The 23,393-nt window shown below is 47.5% G+C and overlaps 1 protein-coding gene across 16 annotated transcripts in view; it reads right to left on the bottom strand.

Annotated features, from left to right (window-relative positions):
- CADPS (calcium dependent secretion activator) overlaps window positions 1-23,393 on the bottom strand; it is a 226,025-nt gene that overhangs the window by 12,900 nt on the left and 189,732 nt on the right. For 13 of the 16 annotated variants that reach the window (XM_072875813.1, XM_072875810.1, XM_072875811.1 and 10 more), the window contains 4 exons: window positions 17,809-17,883; window positions 16,664-16,747; window positions 11,685-11,717; window positions 8,493-8,600 (listed from right to left, as the gene is read on the bottom strand). In XM_072875813.1, the coding sequence (XP_072731914.1) occupies window positions 8,493-8,600; window positions 11,685-11,717; window positions 16,664-16,747; window positions 17,809-17,883 (300 nt within the window). Of the gene's footprint in view, window positions 1-8,492; window positions 8,601-11,684; window positions 11,718-16,663; window positions 16,748-17,808; window positions 17,884-19,216; window positions 19,232-23,393 lie in introns of all 16 variants that reach the window. The other 3 variants (XM_072875820.1, XM_072875817.1, XM_072875827.1) reach the window with 1 other exon arrangement.

Genomic DNA, 23,393 nt, shown 5'->3' with positions numbered 1-23,393 from the left:
GCCAGGGACACCCCACGCTTAAACCTGCAGGTTTGCAGGCTGAGAGCCTCAGCGGGTGCCTCCTTTCCTCTCTGAGACAGGACAGCCCCAATCCTTGGGCACCGCATTATACATCTGCAGAAAACGCTGCCTTTCAGGTAACAGGTAAAGCCTGTCCTGGCTACGCGTATCCCCGAGCTGGAAGACCCTGCCTGTACAGGGTGTGCTGGTACGCAGCATCCCATGTACCTGCACGCAGAGGACTCGGCTCTTAACGGGGCCCTGGGTACACCGTCAGGTTGGCTCTGGGTGCTGGGCCCTCTCTCCCTTCGCTGTAGATACAGCTCAGCAAAGTGCACAGCGCTTGCTGGGAACTGTCAAATAAAGCCCAAAAAACCCTGCTGCTTTGCAGGATTTTGCAGACCTCGGTTTTCCTAAACGAAAGAGCTTCTGCATAAAAAAATATAAAGGCGCACACATACAAACCCACTTCTGTATGGATGCTTGTTCTCGAATACTTTTTTTAACCTATAAAATATTCTCTGCTTATTTCCATTTTTCAAAAAAGAAATGAAGCTGACATGTTAAAATCTGAGTTTCTATATAAAGCAGCTTAGTAAAACATAATATCCACACAATGTGCTGCTATTTTTCTGTCCTGATTCCAGGGCCCTCTTAGTGCAAGGCAGTGACAGTATAACTGGATGCAAAGTTGCTCAATAAGATGCAGTACAGTAATGCATGCTATGGAATACTTTAATTATACTTGTTATTAGGATTAATTGAAAGCTGTCACAAAGTGGGACTTGGTAGACTTTAGCTAGCTCTTTCATAGCCTGCAAATTTCAAAACAGTAGCTAGAGGCTGCCCGGGTATCTCAGTCCTGAGGGTTTTGTGAGCGTGGGAGGGAGCAGCATCCCTGGTATCATTCCTGGGGTTACACACTGGAGAAAACCCACTCCCTGCCTGAGTCCTGCTAAGCATTTTTGAATGCTGATATCATACATCCAGGGCCAGGTTTAAAGGAGCACCGGGAAAGGAAAGAGCCGCAGATCAAGAGAAACGAAGTGACCTGGGACGGCTAATCTTGCATGCACCCCTGGCTGGTGTGGGCAATGGCAGCGATTGTGTGGGGCTGGATTGCAGGGGGAGAAAAGGAAAAGAAGGATTGAAGGCGCTGCTGGAAATCAGGCAATTTGTCATTGTCCGTGCAGGGGCCGTTGGCTCACCCCTGCGCGCACCGTGAGTTTCTTTGGGCAAAGGCCCTTTGCGCAGCCTGGAGGGAGGGAGCAAAGCTGCTGGCAGCTGGGGGCTCAGCCCTGCGCATCCGTGTGCACCGGGACGTCCCGGCCCTTCCCACGCTCCTCGCACCCCCAGACTCAGCTGGCACCCGCGTGGGTTGGGGTTCACAGGGAACGCCAGCACCTTCAGGCTCTCCTTCCTGACGACCCACAAGACTGGAGCTCCAATTAGCTAAGGCCCCTTAAATGAAGTTGGAAGGCAGCTTCAGCTCAGAGCGCACTGTGCGACTCGTACGCAGTTATAAACGTGCACAGGCAGCTCCCGGTCAGGGAGCAGTGAGGCTGCTCGGAAAAAGGCTCTCTCTGGATCGAGGATGCCTTGCTGCCTGCAATACGATGGCACCTCTTCCCCAAAACCTACCTTGCCTACTCACGTCTACGGGGAAATAAATGATCTTTCACTCAGTGCCGGCCCTAAAACAAAAATCTCTGATGCTCAAAAGCACTGTGCGGATGATGTTAGTGAGCCTACGCTGACCTTAACGTAACGGAGCAATCAGTCTGCCTTCTTAGAATGATTAATAGAAAATCTCCTCTGGAAAAGAAATCAAATTAACTGTCTTCAACCAAATGTCTACTGGAACACGAAAAGCTGTTCTGATAAAGACATTTAGGAGGGAAAAAAAACCCCTTACAAGCATGTAAAATCCAGTGACAGATCTAGGACTTAATTTATTAAGACTCTCCCTAAAATAAATTAAATGGAGCCTACTTAAATGAGCACTTCAGGAAAGAAACCTTGCTAAGGGAAATGCAGGGGAGGTGGGAGGCCACACGCGAGTGCATGCCTGCTGCCGCATGAAGCTCATGTATGGGAGTAAAAAAGGACGAGGGATGGCTCTGATGAGCCATGTCCGTGCTAAGCTCCTCTCCCCGCTCCTGCACGGCTCCGAGCAGGCACGTGGAAAGAAAAAGAGGCTGCAGAAGGATGGTGCATGCCGTGCCCCCTCAGGACAGAGAGAACTTGTCCCTTCTTAGAAGATACATGGATAACTGCCATTGCAATTTTATTTTTTTTTCCCAGCAAAGGTCCCTGCAGTGGGACTGACTCCAGGTCTGGGTCCGAGTCCTGCCGAGCCAGCCAAGGGCTGCAGCATCCTTTGCAGCGAAAGCTGTGCTGCTCCGGCTCCTCCAAAGATGCACGGGGAGAAAAAAAAGCAAGCCGCACTTCCTCGAGATCAATCTGCCTAATTGTCTTCATTTCACAACTCACTCGGGAAGGGGGGGAGAGGGAAAAAAAAAAGCAAAAAACAACACAGAAGAAATAGCTCAGTGGAGGCCATATCAGGATGGGAGTGGGAGAGAGTTAGTGCCCTAATGAGCAGTCTAGCTGCGTAGGAGGGAAACAGGTTGTTGTCTGTCTAAGAGAAAGCGGTGAGTGTGGCTGCAAGCAGATATTAGATGGGAGCCCGGCGCACAGTCTGATATCCGTTCTTCCCCTGATCCTGCAACCCGTCCTCCTGTGAGTAATTCTAACTCACAGTGAGTAGCTCCACTGACTCACGACCAGGCTTTTGGGTTCGAGGAGGGGAAGAAGAAGGGAGGGTGAGAAGGGCTCTCTTTTGGCATTTGATTGTGCCGTGCAAGGCTTACACTCAAGCAAGAAATGCCACGATCCTGCAAGCATGCCTTGAAGGAGCTGCCAAAATTCAAGTGGGTAACCCCGCTGAATTCAAAAGCTTCAATTTTTAAGAATAAGCTAGTGCCTAAGTGTCTGCAGAGGACTTGCTGAATTAACCGATATAGCTGTCAGTCTGTGTTTTGTAATTTTTTCTGTATACTCAGGTGTGGTATCAGGCTCCAAATCAGTAGGTACTGAAACATATGCTGAGCTGCCTGTGGATCCTCCAGTAAACCAGTGAGAAGTGCTCAGGCAGGTTCCTGAAAATTTGTACAAGGATTTTGCTGAAGTCCGAGACTTACACAGTGCCCTGCATCCTTATTACTCAATATCTCTGATATTCAGAAGTCAGTTGTCAGCGAGGGTGGCCACCTTTGGAAATACGAGGACAGTCCTGAGCCAAGTCCTCAGGCCCAGCACTCCTGCTGGGTTCTGGGCTGGGGAAAGGCAACAAAAATCCACCAGCTGCAAGATCAGCCTTGGGATATTGCTGGGGCTTCCTAAAAACCCAGCTGAGCTGAGCCTGAGGGATGGGACCTGGCACTAGAGCTCCAACCGAGGGCCTGTGCCTCCCTGAGGGCAGTGGGAAGGAGATGCTGGCTCCCCTAACAGCTGAGCCATGGCTTCTCCTTCGCTGCTGGGAGAGGACGCGGAGTGACTGTCCCTCTGCACTGAGGACGGCACAGGGCAGAGCAAACCCTCGGTTCCCCCCATCGCCCTCCCCGCTATGCCTGCCCGGACCCCGCCGCTCCCACCCTGCCATCAAGACAAAAAAACCGCCTCCGTCTTGCAGAGACGAAAGGGCTCGCTTTCTCATTTCAGGAGAAAATACTCCGTCTGGTATCCCGGCTGTGACACAGACCTTCGAGGAAGCCGAACATACACAGTGACAGTGAAGTGGTAAAACTGCCTTCTGCAAAAAGCACTGTGACTAGTGCCACCTCAGCGGGCTGTATCACTGCGTGATTAAGTTCTTACCAGACTTTTTGGTAAAGGCAACCTTCCTGATCTGATAACTGCCAAGGACAAGCCAAATACGCAGGGTCAATCTATGCACATTTAATCCCCAGAAGGCAGATTAAGTGTATAATTGACCCATATAATCCATGTATCATCTCCAGTGAAATGTTTTCCATGTCCGGTTTAGGCAGACATGAGGCCCATAAGAAAGCGATCAGAGACACAGTATTACCATTGCGGTGGATTTCATCAAAGTTAGAGATGGCTTTTTAATCACTGATCTGAGAGACTGCTAGATTTAAGCAGATGAACTAGCACTAAGCACATCTGTTTTAATCCTTATCTTCTACTCAGGCTGGTGTCTTCAAGAAGTACAAGGAGGAAAAAAATAAATTAATTTTTTTTTAGGTCCTTGCAATCTTAGGAGCTTCTCTTGGTGTTTTGATCTCTCATATCAAAAGCATGTTTTTGTTTTTTTCGGTAAGATATTGAATTAATCATCAGAGAGAAAAATGCCATCTGCGCTATTTAGGGACTGCATGAGGATGCTGGAATTCGCAGGATCTTGGGGAGCTCACTCAACGTTCAGTAGCCTTTTGTGTACGTGCTACTTGCCTGCGGCTGGGGAGGAAATATTCTCGCTATGTTTTACATTAGTGTTTACCAATTTATGAGGAAGAAAGGTTGGCATTCACACTATCTACTAGTCAATCATAGACTTTCTGAATCACATATGTTCTGACGGGTTGAAACCTATACTGTGAGTATCTAAGGGTGTGTGTAAAGATATACACACATACACTCATGTATAAATAACTTCCACCAAAGGGCACAACCCTTACAAGTAAAACTCCCACTGCCTTCAGACAAAACTATGGATGTATAAACTGCGATCCTATGAAATTCTGAGTGTCCCAAGCCAAAGGGGACCTGAATTTTGCAGGACTGGTCTGAAGACTTGAGATCACTCTGAAGGGTTGGGGTTGGGTAAACCCTAAACCCTTTCCCATGTTTAAGATACACCCACCTGCCTCTGGCTCATCGTTCCTATAAACTGTCACATTCTGCACGTCAACTCTGCCCCTTTTCCAGGGAAAAAGTGATAAAATCTTACTTTCCATCAGGCACTACCAGAGTTTGTGATCCTTATGCATTGTGTGCAAAACATCACAGCGGTTTAAATCCCAAAGCACCCAGCCCTGCACAGGAATGCAGGGAGCCGATGCTATTCTGAAACTCTTCTATTACCACTGCTCTCTACCAACGGGCCTTATTACAGTGTTTTAGCTTTAAATGTTATCAAATTAGTGAGCCAGGCCAAGTAAATAAGTCATGTTACTCTGCAGTAAACAGCACTGCCAAAAAGCTAGTTAGGTTTTGATTACCAGCAGAACTCCACGATCAATCTGTTCGTTCAATGATCCCAAGAATACAGATTTTTAAAATTAAGATGACTCTATTTCGGGGGGAGGGGGGAAACCCCTGACTAATTCGCAGAATTAAGAGGATTAACACACAGACCACACAGAAATATTACAACAATATTCCGCAAACACCAGTATCTCCCGAAGAGCATAGCCCTGTTCCGCAGGTGCGAGCAGGGCACGCAATGCAGGGGAAGAGAGATGGTTTCTGAGCTAAGAAATCATGGCAAATGCCAAAAAAAGACATATTAACCCAGCTTCTGTTGGGAGATGGCCTAACGCACTCTGCAGCCTCTGCTCCTGGGAGGAAACAAAGGGGAAATTAATGGAAACGCTGGGCAGCGGAGAAGTGTGGGGATTAGGAATATCCCGGGAGCTGCAAAGCCCACCGAACGTGCGATAAGCAACCTTGCACTGTTCACCTCTGCTCTTGCACTACTCACGACTGCACAGAAAGGGGATTTAGCCTTATATTGCGAGTGTCTCTAACGTGATCCCACTGAGACCAGAGGAACTGCCTGCAGGCAGATTTAAGCTGTTTACCTGCCGTTGCTGCATATTAACATATAACATCCTAAAACTGGACTCAGCTTTTAGCTGGGGTAAGCCAGCATTGCTGCACTAAGCCAGCAGAGGAGCTGGCCTCGAAAGTGTTAATAATCTCATTGCCTGGAGAAACTCTGCAGCTAAGAGGATTGCTCCTCTGCTGTGCTGGGGAAGCGAGAACAAAACCAGGCCCAAGTCTAATTCAGCATCGTAAATGCTATTTTTGATTATTCCTCTTCTCTTTCTTATTAAAAAGGTAGCTAGCACCTAAAATGTCCTTGGAAAATATGACCATCGGTGCGGAGACCAAAGGAGCTTAAAGATCCCATGGCCGCGCTGCTTCGCTGCGTTAGGTGAGGGGGGCAAAGGGCTGCAGGACCGTGTCTGAGATCAAGCTCAGGACAACAGTGTTAAGCATTTGCTCCTCTCCTTACTGAAACGTAGGTGAACACAGCACCGATTTAAACAGGGTCTGGGCCTGGGTGACCCCCACGTACTCATAAACCCTGCTGCTACTGACCCGCCAGCATCTCAGCCGTGCTGAGAGCTGACCTCAGGAGCAATTCACTTCTTCAGCTACAACCTGGCAAAGGCAATACATGGCTGCTCAAAACATAATTCCAATTTTTGGGTGACTAGGGCTCAGCACATCCCCTTCCCTTCTTGCGAACCAAGGGCCCCCCAGCTCGTCCCGCTCGTGGCCGCACACTCACATACATGAGACACGTGCGAAGAGGCCGGCGGCATCGGGTTCCAACACCGCCCTGCCGGTGCGGGGAACGGGAACGGGAATGGGAACGGGAACGGGAATTGGAATGGGAACAAGAACGGGAACAGCTCCCACACGCTGCAGCTCCCGCCTGCAGCCGGCATGGGTCAAAGCAGGCGGAGCAATGTAAAAACCCTACTCTTGATTATTTTATTCCATGTGGACCAGGGAGACTCGAGGAGAGCAGGGAGGGAAAGAAAGGTTTTGCACTTTTTGCTTTCCACGAAGGTAGCTGCTCTTTTTTTTTTCCACGTCAACTGTTAATTTGTTTAAAATATGGCTTGATGAAACTAAGTATGAGCGGATCAAACTGAAATCAATATTTGTGCTAATTACAGCCTTTTGAAAATTGGAAATAATGGCCCAAAGGGTACAAACACACCAACTGTGAATCATAGGGAAAGGATGAGGGAAAAGGCAGTGTGGGCATTGAAAAGAACAGTCCAGATGAGCTCTGGAAATTTAACTGCTCATGGAATAAATTTCAACACAAACGAGCAATGCACTCGCAGGCCCGCTGCAGATGGAAGCGACAGTCTTTTGTTTTATGTTTTGTTTTTTCTCCCCATGCCTGCTTGATGGGTGATTTGCGTCTGGTGCTCTGCGCTGCAAACTCTCCCCGGAGCGAGCATGCGCGGCGCCCGGAGGAGGCACTGCTGTGCTCCGTGCATGAATGAGGCATTCTCAGTGGATATGGGTCATGCTAGTAGATGTACACAGTAAGATTATTTGACTCTAATTCATGCCACTTGATATAATGTGATAAAACATTTGACATGAGAGATAAGTTCCATTTTAATCCGATAAGGTACGGGGGAAAGAAAGAGTGGGAATTGTAAAGGAGGAAGAGGTTTCTAAGGGACAGGTAATGCGCAGAAAGAGAGGTATCGAGTGAAGGAGGAGGTTGGTTGGGAAAAAAAGCAGCTTTCCCTGCACACTGAGGAAGCAAACGAGCGAGTAAAGAAAGCGAGGAAGGTTGTTACAGTTCCAGAGCCGGGAGACTGAGAAATGGCACTGCTGAGAGATGAAAGGAAGGAAAGTAGGAACAGAAGCTGCTTCAAACAGAAATCGATATATGGACAAATACCCTAAAGGAGACTGAAACACTAATGCTACAGGCTGGCTGTCAACAGAAAACCTTCGCTATAGAACAGCTACGAGGACAGAAAGGCTATAATGCAACAAGAGCAACAGAAAAAGAGATATCGGTTAACATGCATCCAAATCCAAAACAAACGGGCATCACAGGTCACTGTTCTCTTACAGTCCAACTGAATTTATCTTGTGCAACAGAAAAATAGCTCTGAACATCTGGGTCAGTTCCTACCATGCCATCTTCATCAAGGAGACCACGTCTCAACTTTACCTTTGGTGTCAGACACCACAACGTGGTTCTCCTGAAATACGGAAGCCTATTCCTAATCAGCTCTGTTTTGGTTAGCTTTTAAAATTAAAATTTAGTACACTTAATTCACGGTCAGTTTTGGAGTGCTTGTCAATGAAACGCACTGCAAAATGTGCAGAAGAGATGGCCCTTAGCAAACGCATCTGCCAAAATCCCAGCTCAAATTTTAACAGTGAGAACAATGACCAAGATGTTCTGTTACAGAGAGATTTTCCACAAGCTTAAACATAGTAAAGGGCTCTCTTAGAAGACACTGTTCCCTTAAAATCCACGCACAGACAGACCAAGACACAATAGACTGGAGTAGAGATTTAAAGCAGGCAGAGAGCAGATACGAGCCTTAGTCAGAAAGAAAGGAAAGATTTATTTATTTTTTAAAGCTATAACCAATAAATTTTCTCAAAATGTGACTTATCCTCCTGTCTTATTTTGTCACATTTTGGGTCTCTCCTGCTTGGTGTCCAAGGAGGAGAAGGCATTTACTTACATCAAATAACCTTTCTATATACATCTCCTCATTGACCTTATCACGCAGGACATCCTGAGAGTGGCGGACAAATGTCACATAGGCATCAGCAACATCCATCCCCGGCTTCTGCATGGGGGAAAGAAGAAGAGAGAGAGAGAGAAACATGAATAGCGGCGCAGGGGGCAGCTCCTCTGTGTAGCCTCATCGCTGCTTTTCCTTCTCCTCCATCTCCTGCTGTCCTGCAGTTCGCGCTTTCCTTACCTGACGGACACCGAGTCCCGCTGTTTTGCGCCCCGTGCCCAGCAAACTACTGTGTGCAGCACAAGACACTCGCTCTTTCTCTTCTTTCGCCTAGAGCGAAGCCGGCCAGAGGAATAAAGCTGTTCCTCGACATACTGGTGCCGGGAAGTTGTCTTGCTACCTTTGGTGCTGTTGACCTAATGAGTGAACCAGCAAGCCGGGCTGGGGATTTGTTGTTTTCTTTGGTTGTCTTCTCTGTGCAAGCCCTCTGGTTTCTGGAGGTAGAAAGCTAACAGCCAGACCTGTGCTCTTGGTTCTTCTTCTATGGTGTGAGGATGCGTGCAGTAAGCAGCTGGCGTTGCAGGAGGCATGCCAAAATCACCTTTCTTTTTCTGTTTAGAGCCCTGACTTCAGCTCACATTTAGTGCTGCTCTTAAGAATAAATTGGGTAAATGGTAAGTCAGGGAATGTAAGTCTACATGAATGTTTAAGCCGCTGCTAAACTGCAGGAAGCCTCCCCGTGGTCACATCTCTGCGGCTCTCTGCAGAATTTAACTGATTTTAAACAGCAACCTACAAGCATGCAAGGTTTTGGGATAACAGCATTTCTTTAAAGAAAATGGGAACTGAGGCAGGTGGAAGGGAAAATACTTAAAAAGAAAAAAATCCTGTTTGAGTTCACATTGCTTGATATACTGGAATCAAACTTACCTCAAAGGAAACCCATTAAAATACTGTAACATGAGTCATTACAAGAGCTGCCACAAAATCTTAAATTTCCATGGCACATTGTAAGTTTGTTAATAACTAGTGTCATTAGTTTCCATTACTGTGATTTACCTCAGATCACAGAGTATCATTTCTCTGCAAGATACGATTGTCAGCCGCTGTAAATTGAAGTTAGTTAACACATCTGTGTAATTTCCAGGGTGAAAATGAGGACAGTTTGGAAAGCAGTAGGAAGGGAGTTTTTTAATACAAAGCAAACAATTATCAAGCAAAGGGCCAGTGCTTGGCCCTTGGGAAGCCAGTAACATTTCTTAACACCTACTGCAACAATGACAAGGTATTAATTTGAAAAACAATGAGGACAACACAAATGTGGCAGTAGTCAAGCGTTACACTTTCAAGCAATTTTCAGCACACCGATCGTGCCCATTTCAAGGTGGCATTAAACGGATTGGTTTGTACCCAGACAATTGCAATGGTGTTTGTGGAATTAGATTTAACCGATGGTTTTCTGTTCAACACCAGGATTTCCCCTCTGTCCTCTAAAAGAGAAGCCTCTAAGCAAACAGGTTTTTCTTTCTCCTTCCCCCAGAAAGGCAGTGGCTCACGGACCATGGGGTGGCCTCCCACAAAGGTCTGGGGCTGAGCTATTGAGGCTGTCAAGGAAGCTGCTGTAATGTGGCTTCGTTTCCAGGGGGAGGTGGGGAAACAATCAAAAAATAACCCAGATGAATGATTTCTGCTCTATTTTACACAAAGAACCGGAGCGTCCGACTGGCTCCGAGGACGGGAGCAGACCCTTGCTCCTCCCGCACGGCCACGATGCCACGGACCTCCCAAGGGTCTCCCAGGTACAATGGGAAAATGCTTTTGGAAAAGCCTGAAAGGGTTATATAGCATTTTACCGAGCCCACTTCCCTGAAGATGCTTTACTTTCCAGGAACGTAGAGGCCTCCGAGAAGGCCACGCTTTGCCCTAAAAGTTACTTAAAAATTACTGTTCTGTGCTCAAATTCCCGATGACTAAATATTTAAGAGGCACTCGAATGACTAGGAGTTTCAACTGAAGGATCTCCACATTTTCTAGGCTAGAAATGAATTCTGAGCCCCTCTCTCTAAAGCTCTCAAGATCTTGTTTCTGTTACTCAAAGACAGCAGGATGCTGATCTTTGCATTGGGATATTTTAAACCAAGCAAGATCTCTTTACTGTTCAAGAGTTTGTCTTCTCCATGCTGGGCTCAAGATAAGGTAATTTTGTAGGCAAGGTTTACCTTGGGCTAAAGGGACATAAACACCGAACGCAGATTATGTGGTCCAAGATGTCTGATAAATTTATCACGTTGTCATGTGAGAGCATGCAGAGCAATTGCATCCGCATTACATGTACATATATGCATTATACGTACAGGTCATCAAACTTAACTGAGTTATTCTTGATTTACACTGCCCAGTCTAACTGGGTGCAGGAACTGGTGTGGTATATTAAGATCTACTCTTTTTTCATTTGTAATTGCTCAGGATCTCTCTGCCTGTAAGTGCTACAGTGACCCCTTATTCCAGCCAACATTCATATATTACACTTCAACTCAATTTAAATGTAAATTTCTGGCAAGTTAAGTGCTCTGTCTAAGAACGTTAAGGGCTCTTTTCCTTATGAATCAAGGTCTAATTAGAGGAGACGATGTACAGTTTTCCTATACCAATTACAGAAAAATGGAAAAAATTATTTTCATTAACAATTTCCCAAACACATGTTGCTAGCTTATCACCATTTCCCCAAAGTAATAAAAACTCATTTTCCGAAAGAGTAAAATAAACCAACAATTAGAAGAACAAAAATAAAATAGATTAACTAATGTGTTAGATGTGTGTTGGCTCAGTTCTAACATGTCTGGACCTTTTTGTTTGGAAATTATACTGTATTTGTACAAGTCCAAATGAAGAATTAACAGAATGCACTGCTCCCATTTTTTTTTAAATGTGATTCAAGCCAATTGCATAAATATGGTACCTTTTTGACACCATCTGCAAATTATTGCCTAAACAGCCTCGTAGGTCTCCATAAGAGGGTAACTGCTCATTATTAACGTCATGGAGATATTCTTTCCAGTTCAAATGTTAGAAGTGTGAAGGCCCATGGTTCAATCTTGGCTGTTAATGCATAACGTGGGTTGCTACACATGCCATAAACCAAAGCATGATGCAAATTACTATGACAGAAGTTGTTTAAATTGTGCTTACGGGTACATCCACGTATTTGGAAGCAGCCTTCACCTGTAAAAGGAACAAGAAGAGAGTTTACACCATCAGTACGTTTTCAGGTCTTTGCTATTTCTTTAAACACCTGTAAGAGCTTCTCCAGCCAAGACTTGGGACAACATAATGCTGAGTGGGGGAAAAAGGGTGATAAAAACTATGTTTTCCGTCTAAAAGAATAGGCAAGGGTGGTATTTTTGTTGTTGTTGTTTTGGAGAGGTAACTTTACTGCTGCTAAAGCTCTAATAGCAACAGATGATAGTGTGGGAGTTGTGCTTCTCCCTCTTCTACTTCAGCGAGCGGGGGAAGACGGGGTTCGTAAGTAGACATCGTTATTTTCTTCGGAGACCTCGTTCTCCGCCCGATGCCACGTGTCTCCGAAGGCAGCGCATGTCTCTCCTGTCAGGACCCGCATCCCGGGGACTGTGGGAGCTCCCGCGGCAGCGTGGGTGCGATGGCATGGTGGAGCTGGCAGGCACCTGCGCCAGGGTGGCCACCAGAAAGCACTCAAAGGACCCTAATCTTGCCTCCTGCCCGTAGTCCCACACACGGTGTGCTTCCCCTGGCTTTGCAGGCTGCAGCCTGGGACATTATTTTCCCCTTTTTTTGCTGGCCCTGACGCTGGCAGGAGCTCGCAGACCATGTTGGGGCAGCGTGCTCACGCCATGCAACAGAGAAGTGCCCCAAAGCTTTTCTGCTTCCCAGACTATGAACAGCTACGTTAGAGTTTCCTATGATTTCCCCCCCACCTTTTTAAAGACCTTATTTTAGGCAGGGTATCAGAGAGTGGACACTGCAATCTGTGGTGTCCTCACAAGCCGGCGGGGGCTGCAAGACCCCAGATTTGCCATGCAGCAGGGTGCACATCGCCTGGCACGGGAGGTGGGGTGGCCCCCAATGTCAGGTCCAACTTTTCCAACTGAGCAGTGCCCAGCTGGCCAGAGAGACCTTTTTCCCACTGTAGCATAAGGCACTGTGTCTAGAAAGAGTACGGCTGGGATTTTCCACAACGCTTCTGCTTTTAATTAGGGTAAGCGTTGCCGGCCATCTTTGTTTGGGTGTAAAAGCTCACCTGCTTTTAAATATTTCTAAAGCTACCATTAAAACAGCCTAAATATAACACGCACACAGTTGCATCTTGGGATGAATAAATTATGTGTCCCGAATGAGAGAATGAATGTATGTGTGAGACAGAATGTGAGAGTGGGTGGAAGCACTCATATGGTGTGTGTGGGGGGTGCATAATTAAGCACAATGAGGCGATACAAAAGACCAGACTGGTGATAATTGCCGAGGTGAACGCTGCAAGTATTGGCAGCGCCCGGGCTGCCGAGCCGGGGGGCAAGAACAGAGGGAAGGGAAGGGCAGGAGGAGGGTGCCGAGCGCCTGCCACCCTGATGCGACCCAGGGTCTGGATCTCTGAGGGGACGAAGGGGGACAGGGCATGTCCCAGCATAAGAGTTTACAACGGAGGCAGCAAAATCAGCGCTAAGCCCTCACTCCCAGCAAAGAGCAAACGCTCGTCTCTCCTCCAGGTATCCCCATTCCCAGCTGGCCATCTGGACACCTCGCTCTTTCACTGCATTTATCCTCACAACTTTCTTGGGAGGTAGCGAACGCTACCCCTTGCTCCTGCCGAACGGGATCGGAGGAGCCCCAGCCTCCATGCGTGAAGGCAGCTGGAGCCCAGCCAACGGCTGCAGCTCTGGAGGAGCAGGCAGTCACGGCACACCCACGCCAGCATGGAGCAGCTGCAGGCAGGGCTACCCGAGCTAGCTCCAAACAAGCTCTTTTTCTCAGCAGCAAAGCTAAACAACCAGGAGCAAAGCTTGGAAAATGATGTGGCTCAACAGCTTGCAAAATTGAAGCCGGGGTCGGTGCTCAGGGCTGCACCGTGCCATGCACCTGTATCTTCAAATATCACACAGGGCATGAAGGAATGCAGCGGCACCCCAGGAAACCTGCAATCTGAGCGTGGATTTAGCACTCTTAGGTCCAGCTTAGCACCACCGTCTCAAGCTGCCTTCTTCCCCAAAGCCAAGAGGCGACAAGAATAACTCAGTCAGCTTCCTGCGATCTCCCCCCTCCACCCACAAAAAAAACTGAGCTGCTTCTCCTGCCCACTCCCCTTTAATCAGAATAATTACTTGTTTTTCTTTAAACTCAGATTTGGCTACATTTAGTGAAATTTCCAAACTGCCGGATGTTGTGTGATTTTTGCTAGGCTGCCGTTTTTCACAAAGTATGTGACTTTGCCATGAAACGTCTCAGTTTACCATACAAATTTTGCGCAGAACAAAAATAAGATCTTTTACTTCTGTCTCCCTCGGGTAATACGCAGTCTTTGGTTTTAATTACTGCAGGTGTAATTCTCCACCTACAGAGGCCATCCAGATTAAAGGGAATTTTAGCAGCTGTCATTCCTGTGACTCAGTGGATCTGCACATGCAGACACCCAGCCAGGGCCTGGGCTGCTGCTGCCGAGATGCACTTAAATGTAGCAACAAACAGAGAAAAAAAAAAAAAGCCTGGCCAAATTTAGAAGGGTATTTTCCTCCCAAAGTGCTCTGCAAGGAGAAGTGGCTAGTGAGAATTTATTAGGACAACAGATGCATTAATTTTATCATGAATTTCGAGGCAAGAATTGGAAATGAGGATATCCTACTAGGTGATAAAACTGTCTGTCACAAGACCCCCGATTACATGTCACTTGCAGAGCGCCTGGAAAACACGCGATGAAAGAAGTCGGTGGAAGGGGGTGGGAGACTAATGCTTTCTAGAGCTCAGCGGCTTGGACCATCACACTTTGTTGTATTTGTTCAGACAGGGAAAACGTGGGAGGTGGTGCAAGCATGCTGTAACAAGAGAGAGTTTCTCTATTTATCGTTGCAAAGACTAAACACAGAAAATCCCATTACTATTGCTAGGAAGGGAGACTTTCTAAGCCCAGTGCCAAAGGGGTCGGGGCTGCTCCTCAGCCTCCTCTTGCGGCTGGTGCTGCCCAGTGGCTCCCAGTAAAGAAGCAGGCCAAAGCAAGGAACGCCCCTGGCCCGGAAAGGAGCAATCCTGCCCCTCTGCACTGCGCCCAGCCTCCTTGCTGGGGGCCTGGGCTCAGCACCTTCCTGGGGACGTGCACACACCACGCACAGTAACTATTTCGATGCGCACCCCTTCCCGGCTGGAAAGTCAGGAAACTGAAGCTGTGGAGCTGGGCTCAAAGGCTGTGGGGCTGTTGGAGCGGGACAGACTGTTTTGCTGCTGCTGGGGCAGTTAATTGTCAGTAAGTGTCCGAGGAGCAGCAGAGTGAGGATGCTTGACCCCCATGCACCTACGTGCTGCCTCTTCACGGGTGCCCAGAGCCCAAGCACGGCTGGGGGTTCACTCAGCAATCGCAGGGAGCACCACTCGGCAGCGTAAACAGTAGGATGTGGTGGGAGCAGCGCAGCATCAGCCGAGGAACAGCTTGGATTCACGGAGAAGGAAAGGCTGCACATTACACTGTCTACCCGGGCTGATGCTGGTACTTCCGATGCCTGAAAAGCTGCCGCCTCCACATCCTCTGCTGCTGGCACGCGAGCATCTCCTAACCCTCAGCAGCACTGGAATGAGGGAAGGTATCCACCCCAAGCCAGCCTCTGCATCCCCCCGAGCAGGGCGAGCGCAGCCCCGGGGATGTAAGCGTGCAGGGGTTATCCTGGGAGAAGAGCTGCCCTGCGGGGCAGTGAGTGGGACACACTCCCTTCCCCTCCTTCTCCGAAGAACAAAGTGCCTCCAGCACACCAGAAAAGTTGTGATGCTTAGTTTGAACCCCATGGCAGTTTAGATAAGCTGCCAGACTGCGTGCACACAGCTGCCTGTGAGCAGACTTTCTTGCCTCAGCTGGTGAGCTTTCCTACATCCATCCTTACTGTCCTCATTTCCAAACGGATCCTACAAAACTGCCTCAAACTCAGCAAAAAGGGCCCAAGAGTAGCAAACAACAGACAATTACAAGTAGCTAAGACAACTCCTGAAAGAGATTTTGGAAAGCCACCTCAGTTTGTAGAGCAGTGCCTTCTGCCTCCTGTCCAGTCTCTGTGAGCAAGTGAGTGCAGGACAGGCTGCGCACGCGGGTAGCGGGGCTGGGGGGTGAAAATGTTAATGCAACTTTCCAAGCAAGCCCAGACACGTGCATTTGGGTGCACACCTGTCTGTGACCTGAGCTAAGAGGAGCCATGCTTGCAAACAGATGCTCTTGTAAACTTGCTGGCATGCATTTTCAGAAGACTTTTAAAAATTGGCTGCTATGTGTTTGTCCTAAGAAGCTCTCACAACACTCTTCTGGAATACAGCTCAGATTGCTAAACCCTTGTGGATACTGAGGCCAATTTTGCATGGATATTGTTCTTGTCCTGTACTTTTCTAGGAAATATGTAATGGGATGAGCTGTGGATTGGTTCTGCAATGTTAGAGAGAAATGTGTCATGAAAGGCACCTTGTGCTGCGTAACCTCATGGCATTTCCCCCACCTTGTTCTCTTTTAGAAACGCAAAGGCACTCCTTAGATCTCCCTTTTTTTTTTTTTTACTTGTTAAGACGGTCACTGTTATGGCCAGAAGAACGGAAGGAACACACCTGTCATGCAAGGTGGCAATGAAGCAGCTTCTTTATTTAGGGAAATTGTGTGTACAGTGCAATGATTTTCTTTTTTCATCTTCATACGCATCCTCAACAGAATAAACTCCACCAGCCTGAATGATGACTAGAGATAGCTTTTTACTGAGCTACAATAAGATGGTCTCTGCATCTTGGGTGTTTATGTACTGTATATCTGCATACAGGTTTGGTATTCATGTGGGGGTTACAGTGTTCAAACATCACAGAATGGCAGAATTATTATGTAGCTGATCTAGTTGTGGGAGAGCAGGACATTACAACTCAGGGGAACAAAAAAAAGAAGAAAGGAAAATATTGTCTGTACTTACAGTAAATGACAGGAAAGAAGAAAACAAAGTTCCTTCATCGTATCTAGACAGTTTGGCCAAGACTCCTTCCAAAATGGTGACAAACTACGAAGACAAAAAATACTGCAATTATTTTTAATAATTGAACAAGAGTGTAGAAATCAGCATCGGCTTCAAATAAGTCAGTGGAGCTCTCAGCATTGCCAAAGGAACGGACAACCTGTTCCGAGCACAGCGGGCCGGGGAGCAGGGAGAAAGGAGCATTGCCTTTCGGGTGCTACGTCTTGCCGGGTGGGAATCACCCCTCGCTGTCATGGGTGATGCTGGGGACAGGAGGTGGGTGCAGCGCGTGGGGAAGCCAGCACAGCCCCTCCGGACGGGGAAGCTGGTGGTTCTTGCTCCCAGTATGCAGTGTCAAGCACGCAGCTAGCTGGGTATTCTTGCAGAAGAATCCAACTGGCATATGTTGGCGGATTATGTTTAAAGGTCTCCACTGTATAATAGGGATGACTTGTTCTCAGAAAGTTTGAAACTAGAGGAAAACACACCCCACCATCTTTCTCCCTACGTACCAATTCCCCTCTGTGTTAGCGCAGCACACCAGACCTACACAACAACCCAAGGGAAATGCTGGCAGCTGAGCTAGAGGAGCCAACAGATGAAAAACAATTTCCAAACAATTAAACCTGACATTTTGGAATGTATTTCCCACTACTGTCACCTCTAAATTAATTTCTTCGAAGAGCATATGGTGATCTTGCACAAGACGAGTTATTTTGTCCGCACAACCTTATGCGTAGGAGCGGTGACCACCTCTCCGTGCCACCCCAACGTCTACGCAGCAGCTTTTAGCAGTGCCACCCCCTGACTGCAGCTACCCTCAGTGCCGTGGGGTGATGCTGACCACGGGGTGTTACCCCATCAACATAACACCCATTCCTTAAAACCACTTCTGGCCCAGTATGGCAATCCTGCTAGCAGCGTATTACATCTCACGCAGTTCCAATCATCAAAGAGTCACCATGAAAGGACTGGGAGATGTATGATCTTGCCTGTGAGAAACAAGAAGCCAATTCAACATCTTAATGTGTCACATTTTAATGGAAATGCACATATTAAAAACGCAATGTTAACAGTGAATCACTTCACCTGAAGCCGAAGGTTACCTTTGCCACTAGGAGTGTTATCATTTCTTTGACGGTTTCCTCAATTAGTTCATCTATTTTTGAATGGTACTGGTGCTAAAGAAAAATAAAAGGAGAGGGGGAGTAAAATATTAGCACTGATCACAGGCAAGAGCTCTATGGTTGTCAGCCTCTTCCCTCGGTAAACCACAATATGCAGTAGTATTAAACCAAAGAAATATGCAGCTTACTACCCTGTGCTCCACTATAGTGGCCAGTGATTACTTACACTTACAGGAGAGACCTTGAATTCAGGAGAATCTTACATCAGTTTGTGAAGCATGGGCAAACCCTGCCCTCTTCTGCGTGCCCGCAGCTCCGAGAGCCACACGCACACGTCGGAGGGGAGGCTTTGCCATGCCCGAGAGCACCAGCACCCCATGCTCCTAGAGACCCTGAAGTCCTTTTGCTGCAGTTCTGCAAGCCTTATCCTGTTCATTTTTCACATGGACCACACCTGACAATGAGCTACGCCTGCCGCTGGAGGGAAACAGGCAGCCCTTGCCTAGGGCATCGCAAACCACACCGCCCTCGGAAGGGGAATGGGGAGGATTTGCTGCACCAGGGGGGTCTGCAGTGGGTTGAACCACCGGAGATGATGCTGTGCACTTCCCATCTACCACAGCAAAGCACGTGAACGCATGTTACACACGGTTCAGCAGCCACGTGGTTCAAATTAAGCACTCGTTTAAACGCTTTGCTCAGTGACTGTAAGATAGATTTAAAAACCCCCGGCAAACCAAGATGAGCCTTTTTGTCCCATGCAAAAGCCAGCAGGCAGTGCAGCCCCGAGCCTGGGTGTTAGCAGATCCTGCGGCACGAGCTCAGCACCAGCTGACCAACGCCAGTGCCTCCAGCATCAGCATTTCTGAGTCTTCAACCCAATTTCTGCACATGCCAAACCTTGCTTAGCTTGGGAGCTCTGATGCAATCAGCTGCAATATGGCTAGAATAGGTACTAAAATACAGTCTTCTACTAATTTAGAAAAGACCTGTTTCCAATACAAGATTTAATTAGTGAAAACATACAGTATATTCTTATTTTCAATGGACTGAGAAAATACTGATTATGACTGCTTTCCAACACAAAACATTTGATTTTTCAGTCAAACATTTCAAGCACTGGTGCTAGTCACTATATTCATTACCACTTGGCATTAATATTGTTTTAAAATGTTAACATCAAATCACATTCTAAGAGACAAATCTGCTTTAAATACTAATCAGACTTTGGGAAGGAAGACTGCGAGGGCTTTACAAATGCTAGATGTTGGTCTCAGTGTCTGTTCAGTAGTCTCTGAACTGCTATACAGTTAGGGGATTTTTTTCTATGGCAGTAACATTAATACAGGAATTTGGAAAAAAGAAAATAAAAGTAGGACACACTTACCCACTCTTTAGCAAACTTTTCAGATGGTTGGGGACAGAAATAAAGAGGAAAGTGCAAAAGACAGGAAAAAGAACATATGAAGATAAACAAATAAACCAAAATCTTTTAAAAAAAGGGACATATGAGAACAGCAGCATCATGCACAGAAACAATAAGCAACGGAAAATGAAACGTGATCAAAACCTCCTTTCACTGAAATATCAGAGATCGCTACCTGTAGTCTTTGCAGGCAGTAAAACAGAGGGAAGGGACGGGATTGCACCTAACTGCTGACAGCCTCTTGTGGTTTTATTTCGCTCCGAAGAGGAAGGCAACCGGCTGTCGACAGGCAGGGTTCAGCATCGGCGCAGCTGCACACCCTTCACCGGGATGTACCCGAAGGGCGAGCCCTGCTGCAGGCAGGGCAGGCAGGGCAGGCAGGGCAGGGGTGCATGGTGCAGCACCGAAGACCTGGCTGGGGCCGCTCAGAGCCTCACCCACGTGGGAGGACAGGCTGGCACTGCCATGCCACAGGCTGCGATCTGCCAGGCCCGCTCAGAGGAAAAAACATATACCAACAAGCAAGTGATATTTGCATTTGCAGTTCCCATCGCCATGTCCTGCTTTGCAGGTCAAGACATATACGAGTCCCTTACGGGGATCACAGTTATGATTAATCTGTTTAACGCAGTTAGCCCTTATCAGCTCGCAGGGTTGACCTGGCCGTTCCCAGCACAGCTGGAGATGTAGCTGTGGGGTGACGGGGACCTGTAACAGCTGGGCATGGGTAGGAGCTGCCGACGTCCTTGGCATACACAGCCAGGACCTCCTAAGGGAGACGAAGGGTTTGTGCATATACCGGGGGTGTCTTCCCCGTGACATTTTCCTTCTGCTGCTGCATTTTCTGTGTGCGTGGAAGACCTCGCAACCAAGGATTTAGCTAACTGCTTTCATTGGGTAAATCATGAGTTTTAACTCAAAAATGGCTAGCTACGTGCAAAACAATACACTGTGAAATGCACTGACCAATGCATTTTCAATTAAAAGCTTGTTTAAAAAGCAAATACGAGCCCTGATGGAATAAAACCGCGGCTCTGAGAGCAGCAGAGGACCCTGTGCACGCACCAAGGCGGTGTTGGTAGGACTCCGACTGCTCGTTCCCATTGCGGCCGCAATCCCTGGGGCAGACTCGGACCCCGTGCCACGGCCAGCGACAGTGCAGAATAGGGCCCGTGAGGCCACGGGCCCTGCCCCGGGCAGCCGCAGCGATGTGCACCCGGCGCAGCCCGCACTGCAGCCCCAGCTCCACCTTGGGAAGACCAAGCCCCGTCCAGGACAGGGTCGGAGAAGGCGGCGGTTTGGAAAACGACTGCCTGGTGCTGCTTTCACAGACGCCTGGCTCGTGAAACAGCTCCTTTCCAACAGCTCCTTCTACATTTCTTGTGAAAACGCCCAAGGTTAAAGATCACATAACTAGTTTGCTTTACCCAGCGTAGCCCCTGCTTTCGATCGAGTTCATCACAGCTTTCTATTAGCTCAATTATTACAATCCATAATCAGTGCACTACAATGATTCAACTTGACTTTATGTGATGAGTATCTTGCCTTGTCATGTAACAGATTGTGTGTACGTTGTATTTCTCTAAGGACCATCTGACCTTAGATATTAAATAGAAACATACTAGACCAACTGAGAAACATTTAATACATACATTTATCCCCTTAGATGTATTAAAAATTCAGAGGAAAAATAAATATTTAAGATGGTAAAGTATGTTTACCAAATGTTTTAACAGCTGCCTTTAGAGACAAGGAAATGGAAATGAAATGATGGGTGTTTGTTTCACAGGGTAATGCTCGCAAAATGCATTCAAGTATCTGTTAAAGTGAGTGTAACTGAAGGTAGTCTTAAAGGGAAGGCCATTGGGGTGGGAGGGAAACCGCAGGAGCGAGGTCAAATAACGTGCCGAGAGAGTCTCTGCTCACGTACAGCTTGGACCGTCAGAAAAATCAGTGGTTTGTTTCTAATCAAAATGTCTTCTCCAGCTAGGTCTGGGCAAACGCCCCTGCCCGAGCACCGTGGTGGGAAATTTGACCCCTTTTTGCTGCTTTTGAACTGTCTGAAGGGACCATGCATTTTAGGAGCCACACGATGGCTGCGGCACTGAGGGAGAGTCCCGTCAGTGAGGAGCGTCTGTCCCTCCCTCCCTGTCCATCCCTCCCCAGCGGGGCTGCAGGCGGCCACGCACCGGGGACGGGGGGACAGAGGGACTCAAGGATGCACAGACCCAGCTCCCCGAATTACGGAGGAAGACACAGGCTCGAAACCCGGTTTCTCATCCCTCTGCTGTCTATCTGACTGTCTCATCATTTCCACCAGGGACTGGAAGAGGCGGGGTGGCATTTTGTCCTCCCCTCACGGGCTGTAACGACAGATCTGTATCTTCCCCTTTACCCCCCAGCATGACCATCTCAGCGCACAGGTTTAGACAGCTTCAAGAAGAGGAGATGGAGGTAGCTGAAATACGGAGTGGCATGAGCAAATGGAGGGGGAGGTAGCAACACTCATTAAAAGGAAGAAAAGAAAAACGGAGGGTGTATAAAATTCTGCAGCCCTAAGCGGTAACTTATACACCGATAATTTACATCTGCTTTACAGGTCTATTAGTTCAGCTATCTGTTAAAAACCTCATGCCCCAGCAACTGCTGCTTGCCACAGGAGTTAGGCTGTCTCCGAGCTGCCGTACCAAACACCTTCTTGAGGCGGCACAGGCAGATTTGCAGAGCTAATCCCCGCAGCTGCTGAGAACAGCGGAGAAACAACCGCGCTGCCGCCCGCTCCCCGCTCGCTTGCAATTTGACTCAGGCCGAATGTGCAACCTGACTGATGCTCAAAATTTGGAGGAAACTGTGGCAAGCACAGAGCATCACAGGTTAGCATGGAAAGATGCAGCGAGTGCCTGGCCGCACTATATCCAGGTGCAGCTGATGTTACCAGTCTTGTGCCATCTGAATACTTAACCTGACAGCTTTATGAATGCAATGAGCTTGCTCTGTCAGGATATCGGAGCCTGCTTGATCTCCAAAATGTCCCTGTCCCCAGGGACTGTGCTAGTATAATGCACAAGGGTTTGATCCTGGTTTGCAGTGGGGAGCATTGCAACCATGGCCTTTCCTGGCTGACGGGGCACTGCCAGGGCAGATGTTGCAGCAGCTGCGGGCTGAGGCATTTGGGGAGATACATTGGTATAAATATGGAACAGAAAATGGTAGAGAAGTTCATGTCCAGGCTCGGACAACAAAAGCCCACTCAAGATCTGCCTCAGCTGACCTGGAGGACAAAGGAAGATGCTGATGATGAGCCGTTTGAAACCTCTCTTGCAAGGTGACTGTCACAAATAAAATGTCATAACTGAAACGTATAAGAAAAATAAAAAGAACAGCTGGGTCTGATCCATACACCACTGACATCAGGGAAAGGACCCTTGCTGCATCCAGTGGCCTTTGGAGCAAGTCCTTGCAGAAGAACAGGGTGAGGTAAACAATGAAAAAGAAAACAAAACAACTTGCAATGATTCACTGCAAAATCTGACCATGGAAAGTTGTAGAAAAAGGCCTTATCTAGGAAATGCTGACAAGCAGCAGGAGAGGACAGCCAAACAGTACTTGTGAATTTGTTCTAGACTAGTATAGGAATATTTAATTTGGCTTGAAGCCACTGTAGCAAAATTATTATTATGATGCATTTAATCTAGTCCAATTTACCATGTCTTTCTAATTCATAGATAAATTCTCAGAAACTTCAACCTGCAATTATGGCTTCAGAAGAAAACAATAGATCAGCAATTAATTAAAACAGGTTTGTTGTTTAGCAACTTGAGTCATTAAGAACCTGGAAATCCAGGATCATCAAGCTTGCTGATTATAGCCAGTACTCAAGGAAGTCACAGCAGCTGGAATTTCAATCTACTTTTGGAAGTTATCTATTTTGGTGTTTTGTTTTTGTTTTTTTTTTTCCTTACAAGCATCACAGCAACAACTTGGCACTTCCGTTTTCCTTATGTTTGTCTACAGAAAATAGTCATACACAGACAGCGTGTTGCCAACACCTGGCTCCAAGGTGCAGTTAATAACTCAATATATAGGTCATCATGCATCAAGAAGCTTAAGAGATACCTCATGCACCCCACAGTTCTTG

This window comes from Ciconia boyciana, chromosome 11 (genome assembly GCF_034638445.1).
Source record: "Ciconia boyciana chromosome 11, ASM3463844v1, whole genome shotgun sequence".
Lineage (NCBI taxonomy): Eukaryota > Metazoa > Chordata > Aves > Ciconiiformes > Ciconiidae > Ciconia > Ciconia boyciana.
The sequence above is the reverse complement of the archived record's forward strand: the minus strand, read 5'-3'. Positions and strand labels throughout refer to the sequence as shown.